The 8,024-nt window shown below is 37.0% G+C and overlaps 1 protein-coding gene across 1 annotated transcript; it reads right to left on the minus strand.

Annotated features, from left to right (window-relative positions):
* Positions 1–6,465: 6,465 nt before the first annotated feature.
* LOC140806647 (uncharacterized) lies at positions 6,466–6,873 on the minus strand. Its single transcript, XM_073163200.1, has one exon. It carries the CDS (start codon positions 6,871–6,873, stop codon positions 6,466–6,468), a length of 408 nt encoding a protein of 135 aa, XP_073019301.1.
* Between the last annotated feature and the right edge of the window lie 1,151 nt (positions 6,874–8,024).

The raw sequence follows: 8,024 nt of genomic DNA on the forward strand, positions 1-8,024 counted from the left end.
TCTTTTATTCTTTCATTCTTTGTACGAATCTGTACATTGAAAGAGTTGTCAATAAAAGGTTATTTTATCTACAATGAATTCAGTTGATCCGTTCATATTTTCAAAGTTTTGTCAAACACAAAAAAGGTGGAAATTGTTGGAAACTGAATTTCAGAAGTTTGACAAACTAAAAGCTTAATAGATTGAACCAACTGATCAAGAAGACTGATAGAAACTGCTCTAAAAAACGCAAACTATCGGTTGCCCATAACTGAAGATTAGTATGCATATTTTCAAATGCAACTGAACTAGAAAACTGAAGTACGTAGACAACTGAATGATCAGTTGAAACTGATCAGTTACTACAAATAGTTGTGAGCTTATCAGCTACATTCTATCAGCTGATCTTTCAGCAGGACACGTCATCAGTTAAGGAAAATGATGTTCAACCGACAGCTGTACAAAAGCTGACTACAACAAGTAGTGGGATCGCCGCATTTCAGAAAAACTGCAGTGTATGATTGTCAGAAGAATGTTGACGTGGCAATCAACAGATAAAAAGTTTCAAATTGCATTCAATATTACCGTTGGAGCAAAGCCTATAAATACCAGAGAAGAGCAGATGAGAAACTCTCTGATATCTCCAAGTTTGAATGAACCTGATTATTATACTCTGCTGAAATCTTTGCTCATGCTTATTGAAAACATTCATAGCATTCAAGGCTATAATTCGAGCTCACAAGCACAAACATTTTTTCTTTAATGCTTGATCCTGAAGAGATCAGTTGTGCTAAATTATTTCTGTCTAGTCGAGTATTGTAAACTTATTTGTAACTAAGAGTTTCAATTTGGCATTGTTAAGTCCATAACTGAAGTGGGTCTGTACAACTCCTTGTATTGATCAAAGTCTTTTAGTAAATATCATATCTCTGTGATAGAAGGGGTGGCATAGGAGTGTTTGAAATCTCCGAACATCCATAAAATCTTGTGTCCTCTTATTTCAGTTTTATTCTATCTATCAGTTAGTTTATTTCCACATTTTTATTGTTAACTGATTGATATCGACTTACAAGATTCCCGACTATCAATTTGTCACTAAACTTACTCACAAAACGAGAAAAGGTTGTGAAAATTGTTAGTGTTTATTCAACCCCCTCTAAACACTCTTTCAACTTTACCCGATCCTATCAAAGATTCAATGAGAAATGAATTTTTTGAGAATCTACGTTCACGTACCCCTCGATAATGTACTTAATTTGTTTGACAATAATATACGCTTTCGACGGGATTTCCTATCCAATTGAACACACTCTCTCTAGCTATGCTAAACTAATTCAATGTAGTGAAGTAATTAAATCTCTTAAATTATTAATCAAAATTAATTGCATGTTGTTCTATGAAATCCCCTAGCTTTCGACATACTCGACTATGACTATCGACATGTATCCAACTTCATGTTTCTATATAAATTGTAAATTGACGGATTATGCTACTCGTCACTATCACGGGCTATTCTCTCGAACTCACTCGCAACATGAAATCTTATTAAAGTTAGCTACGCTTCAACAACACAATGAAAATATCAGCACAATCAAGAATAAATCAAAAGTCTATAGATGACTTTAATAAACTCTCTTTCGAGGTAGGTTCCTCTTAAATCCCAACAATAATGAAACTAAAAAAAAATAATATTTAAACAAGAAGAATTAAACTAGAAATACTAGACGTGACGAAAACGCAAAGAACGTTGCCCGGAAATCTTGAAATCTTCAACTCCAAGCCTTTTCTCCCTTCCCTACTTTGTGGCTGATGAAAAGTCTATTAATTTTCATCCCCTAGGGTTCCTTCGTGCAGCTTCCACTTGGCAACATCCCGCGGAGGGCAAAAAATCATCATCAAAATTTTTTCCATATCGAGTACCGTCGGGCGGTAAGATTATACCGCCTGAGCACCAACTCCTCTGTAATTTTTTCCAAATGTGCGGTACTCGAGCTCAAGCGATAAGATTATACCGCCTCATAGACGAGTCCTCTGTAATCCAGTCTTCGAAAGGCACATCTTGAACCCGAGCGGTAAGATTCTGCATCCAGACTTCGAAAAGCACATCTTGAACCCGAGCGGTAAGATTCTACCACTCGGGCGTCAACTCTTCTGTCCGGAAATCCATCTTAGTGCCCTAGCGGTAAGAATCTACTTCTACGGGGGGCACTCTTTCTCGCGTGGCTTGTGTATTTCTCTCCCGATTTTATCTTTCCGGCCATTTCGCCTACAAATTCATCACGTACAAGTTTGACACAATAATATGCATATGCTAATTCTAAAACGAACAAAATGTATAAGAAATGTATGCACACACAATGCAAACTCACATAAAACTAATGCAATAAAATATGTAAAAATTACATACATCAGTGCGCTTCTAAATCAGGGATGAAAAATGGCTCTGAAGTTTATAGAAAGAAATGTTTTGCCCCTTGAAAGAAAAATAAGCCCGATAAGAGACCAGCTCCAAATGATACTTGAAGGGCCCACAAAGCCCGATAAGTTATTGTTTCACTGCAAGAATTTAAATATAAGAAAATATCCCGGCCAGAAATTTTTTGGCAATGATATTTGAATATCCAAACAATTTCATCAACAAGAAAACTAAAACAAGATAGTCTAAATCAAAAACACTTGTGTCATGCTAGGTTAGCAAATATTTCCAAAGAAGGATGTACAAGCTAGTAGGAGAGGGAATGCTGATATGTCAGAGATTAACTCTCTTGAAACAAGAGAGTCCCGTCTCAAAAGAAAGATGACCAAAGCCCATTTCCTAGGGAAAGTGGAACGTGTAGATGATTTATCTGATTTGATAATACAGATGTGTGTGACCAGCTAAATGTTAGCACGAAATATGGCTAATCCTTTTTCATTACCTTTACTAATAGATTTTCAATGTATAGGTATGTGTGTTTATTTAAATACAAGTTTTAAGTCTTTGAAAATTTCAACGAATTCAGAATTGAATTAGAGAAACTATTAGGAAAGAGTTTCAAAACACTTCGATTTGATTGAGGTGGAAATTTCTGAAGTACTGAATTTAAAGATTATCTTAAAGAGAATGTGATTCTCTCACAGTGGACCCCACTTGCCATACCCAAGTTTAATGGTGTGTCGGAGCGACGTAATCAAACACTGAAAAACATGGCTCGATCTATGATGTGATTCACTGAATTTCCGCCATCCGTTTGGGGATTTGCGCTTGAGACTGCAGCAATGTTGTTGAACCAAGCCCATACAAAGAAAGTGAATTAAACTCAATATGAGATATGAATGAGAAATTTCCCAAATATTCTTTATTAAAAGTATGGGGATGTCCTGTTTACGTAAAACAGACAGTGTGAGAAAAATTAGACATAGAGCCAATTTGTGCTACTTTGTGGCATATCCAATATCCAAAGAATTTCATTGAATATTGTTTATGTGTTACCAGTTCTTAGAGAATGAGTTTATATTGGATAGAAAATGCGGAATGATAGAACTCAAAGATATTTGGGAACCATTCACAACTAAAATAGTAAAACCCACACGCGGAATGATAGAACTAAAAGAGATTTGGGAACCATTCACTACTAAAATAGTAGAACCCACACCCTAATAGTCAGTTGAAGAAGCACAAACTCCTAAGATATCCAAAAAGGCTTGAGGCCCTAAGAGGATGATCCTACTTCTTGAAGAAGGCCAAGATGAGTCCATTCATCAATGTGATACAAGAAACTTCAAATAAGCATTGTATGATGCCGATTCATCTAAATGGCTTGAAGCCATGCAACCGAGATGGACACCATGTATTCGAACCAAGTATGATCCTTAGCAGATCTATCAGAGGGAATTGTTCTCATAGGAAGAAAATGGATTTACAAAAGAAAACTTAGAGCGGATGGAAAAGTCATGACTTTCAAAGAAATATTGTTAGCAAAAAGATAAACTCAAAGACAATGCATTGACTATGAGGAAACATTTTCTCCAGTTGCTATGTTAAAGTCTGTTAGGATATTTCTAGTCATAACAGCATGGTATGACTATGAAATATGATTGATGAATGTGAAGACAACGTTCCTTAATGGCAATATTAGGGAATAGATTTACATGTCTCAACCTAAATGATTTACATCAGTAGGAAATGAGCATAAACTATGTAAATTCAGAGATCCATCTATTGACTGAAACAAACATCAAAGAGCTGGAATGTAACGTCCAAAAATCAGTCCACGTAAACCATATACATGCAAATTATTGAATTGCTTAATTGATTTATTTGATTGATTTTAAATCCTTAAATGATGCATATTATATGATTGAAGGTTTAATTGCATGATTTCATGAGAATTAAAGATTTTAACCGGATATTCGATAATAAGGTGGGGAAAGGAGAGCGGGGACGACCAAGATTAATATTTTTTAATAATTGTTTTAAGTCTCGATAATATGATTAAATAGGATTAAGTTTTTTTAAAAATGTTGGAGTCTAAATTGTTTTACGAGTCGAGACCTAATTTATCTAGGAGATCGGTTTTAGCCAAAAGAAGGACTTTTAAAGGCTCGAAAGTTATTATTTTTGAAAACATATTTTTGCGAACTTTTATTTTACAATTACATAGGTCTTAATGAGGTTAATTTACCTAAGATTATTGGGCCTAATTATTTATAAACTTAAAGCCTAAAACCCTAACTTTGTAAAGACCAATTTCAAAAATTATAAAAAACAATCCTAGGGTTTTAATGTTTCCTAGCAGCCGAAATTTGCACACACCACAAAAACTAAAATTTGAAATTGCAAGATCAAAATTCAAATATTTCTCGTTGTCTGCTCGATCTTCTTCGCAACCCACGCCAACGATCAAATATTCGAGCATTCTAAACACAAATGCATGTTTCTAGTATTTCTTTTGCACCATTCAAATCATATTATGCATGATTTATGTTTTCTAGCATGAAAAAAGTTTAAGTTCAAATTAATACACGTTTAGACATATATTTATCAAAGTTGTGAAGTTTTTACACTTGTTTGAGACGCTTTATGATTCCTAAGGAAACGTTGCCAATATGAGATGTTTATGGGTCGTCAAAAGAGTCATTTAACGGAGGAACGTGGGCTGGAAAAGTGCATTATTATGGTGATAGGAACCTAGGGTTTTCTAGAGTCTTCCATGGAGTTTTTGGCACATGATGGACTCTGCCAAGGGAAGGCCGTGCCAGGGCTTGGAACAGGCCCTGTGTTGCTATGTCTGGAGGGTTAGGAAGTGTCACGCCCCGGGACGGGGGTTGGTTGACACCGGCGTTGCTCTCAAATTTACATTCGAAAACAACCAGCCTCAGAGTACAGAATTCAAAAACCAGTCTTTTATTCATAACACAAAATAAATCAATTGTCTGTTACAACTCGAATACTGATGTTTTACAGCGGAAATGTAAAACCAGACCTAACAGCGTCTTAACAAGTACAGCGGAATTAACATAAAAATAAACTGATAATAATAATCTTCTTCACCAGCCCCAGAACTGGATCTGCTCCTCTTCTTCTAATTTTTCTTCCTCGTTCTTATCTGAGATGGGTTTGGTGGGTGAGTGATATGATTGTCACTCAGTAAGCAGGGGCGGGAATAACTCTCAGTTTTTCGAAAATCATTTTAATACAGAAACAATAATACAACAATATACAGAAAACTCGTATTTCATAGCAGGAATCAGAATTCAGAATTTACAGGTTTCAGAACAGAAATCAGAATTAGTAAGCACGGAACACGTTAGTGAATTTCATGGCTAAACTGATATCAGTCCCCTATATGTTCTCTCCTCTAAGGGGTGAGGCCAGAATCAGAATCAGAATCAGAATTCAGAGATGTTCAGAATATATATTCCTACCATTAGTTCACTAGGGAGTTTCAATGCTTCAAAATCATATATCAGAAATCATACAGAGACTGAACTTTAAAACAGAATTATCAAACGGATTTCAAGATATTTATACATAAGCCCACTTACAGTAATTTGCTAGAATTTCGCTTGAAGTCTACTGGAAATCTGGTTGCTCTCGCTACTGGATTTTGCTGCTTGACAAAGGCACTATCTCTTAACTCGAAATTTATGTGATACTCTCAAATCTTGTGTAACCCATTTCAGAGACTTGAGGGTGTTATTTATAGGCCAAAATCTGACTGTTAGCCTCCCTATCAATGACCATAATCTGCCATTAACAGCCTTTATTCCATGTAATGCTTCAGTTACAAGTCTAAGCTGAATCAGTAACTGTCTGCTGGAATTCGCTCTTCTGCTGCTGGATTCTGTCTGCTGGATTCTAATCTGCTGGATTTTGGTCTGCTGGAAAATGTCATCTTCTGAAATATGATTTGTTGCTGATATTATGCTGTCTGCTGCTACTGCTGGAATTTCAGGTTCTCACATCCCTCCCTCCTTATGAGAAGTTTCGTCCTCGAAACTTGGCTATACATGATCTTCAAAGAGATAAGGGTATTGTGCTCGCATCTTTTCTTCCAACTCCCAAGTAGTTTCTCTTTCGGTATGGTTGGACCATTGTACTTTGACACATGGAATAGTTCGTCGTCTTAGTATTTGGTCTTTGAAATCCACAATTCGAATCGGAATTTCTTCATACTTCAGCTCTTCATTTAGATTGCTCTCAACCAGAAGTGGTCCAGTTTCTAGAATGTGACTTGGATCGGAAATATATCTCCTCAGCTGCGAGACGTGGAATACATTATGAATTCTTGACATGTCGGGTGGAAGTGCTAATCTATAAGCAAGTGTCCCCACTTTCTCGAGGATTTCAAATGGTCCGACGTATCTGGGATTTAGTTTCCCAGCCTTATTGAATCGGATAAAACCCTTCATGGGTGAAACTTTCACATATGCCTTCTCTCCAACTTCGAATTCCACGGGTCTTCTTTTAAGGTCAGCCCAGCTTTTCTGTCAATCTTGTGCAGCTTTTAATCTCTCCTTGATCACAACAACTTTATCCACTATTCTTGGATCATTTCGGGTCCAACAATGGCTTTTTCCCCTACCTCATTCCAATACAGTGGTGATCGACACTTTCGTCCGTACAGAGCTTCGTATGGTGCCATTCCAATGCTGCTGTGGTAACTATTATTGTACGCGAACTCGATTAAGGGCAGATGTTCGCTCCAATTACCACTGAAGTCTAGGGCACAAGCTCTCAGCATATACTCAAGAGTTTGAATTTTTCTCTCTGTTTGACCATCGGTCTGAGGGTGATATGCCGTACTAAGAGTAACCTTAGTCCCCATAGCTTGTTGTAAGCTCTTCCAAAAACGGGATGTAAACCTCGGATCTCTGTCTGATAGTATGCTAGCTGGAACTCCATGCAATCGTACGATCTCATTCATGTACAATGTTGCTAGCTTGTCCAAATTATAGCTCATGCGGACAGGTAAGAAATGCGTAGATTTTGTGAGTCTATCTACGATCACCCAGATGCCGTCATGACTTTGTCTAGACTTTGGTAACCCGACAACAAAGTCCATGGAGATATGTTCCCATTTCCATTCTGGAATTTCTAAAGGTTGCAAAAGTCCTCCAGGTCTTTGGTGCTCTGCCTTGACTTGCTGGCACACGTGACACTTGGAAACATACATTGCCACGTCTTTCTTCATTCCACTCCACCAAAAGTTTTTCTTCAAATCTTTATACATTTTGGTACTGTCAGGATGAACTGAAAATTTTGACCGATGTGCTTCAGACATTACTTCTTTTCGGAGGTTATCGATGTCTGGTACACATAACCGTCCTTTTATCCACAAGATTCCTTTGTTGTCCGTCTCGAAATCTGGTGATTTTCCTTCTTTTGATTGCTCTTTCAGTTTTACCAAAGCGGAATCTCTATCTTGGCTTATCTTGATTGTCTCTCGAAGACAAGGTTGTGCTGAAAGTGATGCCATGATTACCTTGTATTCTTTAGACTTAAAGCATCTGCTACCTTGTTGGCTTTGCCTGGATGGTAGCTTATTGTCAAGTCGTAATCC

The sequence above is a fragment of the Primulina eburnea genome, chromosome 12, assembly GCF_022965805.1.
Source record: "Primulina eburnea isolate SZY01 chromosome 12, ASM2296580v1, whole genome shotgun sequence".
Taxonomy (NCBI): Eukaryota; Viridiplantae; Streptophyta; class Magnoliopsida; order Lamiales; family Gesneriaceae; genus Primulina; species Primulina eburnea.

Excerpts from the sequence above, each read along its gene's own strand:
- LOC140806647 (XM_073163200.1), bottom strand. The coding sequence starts at position 6,873 with ATGAAGGGTTTTATCCGATTCAATAAGGCTGGGAAACTAAATCCCAGA.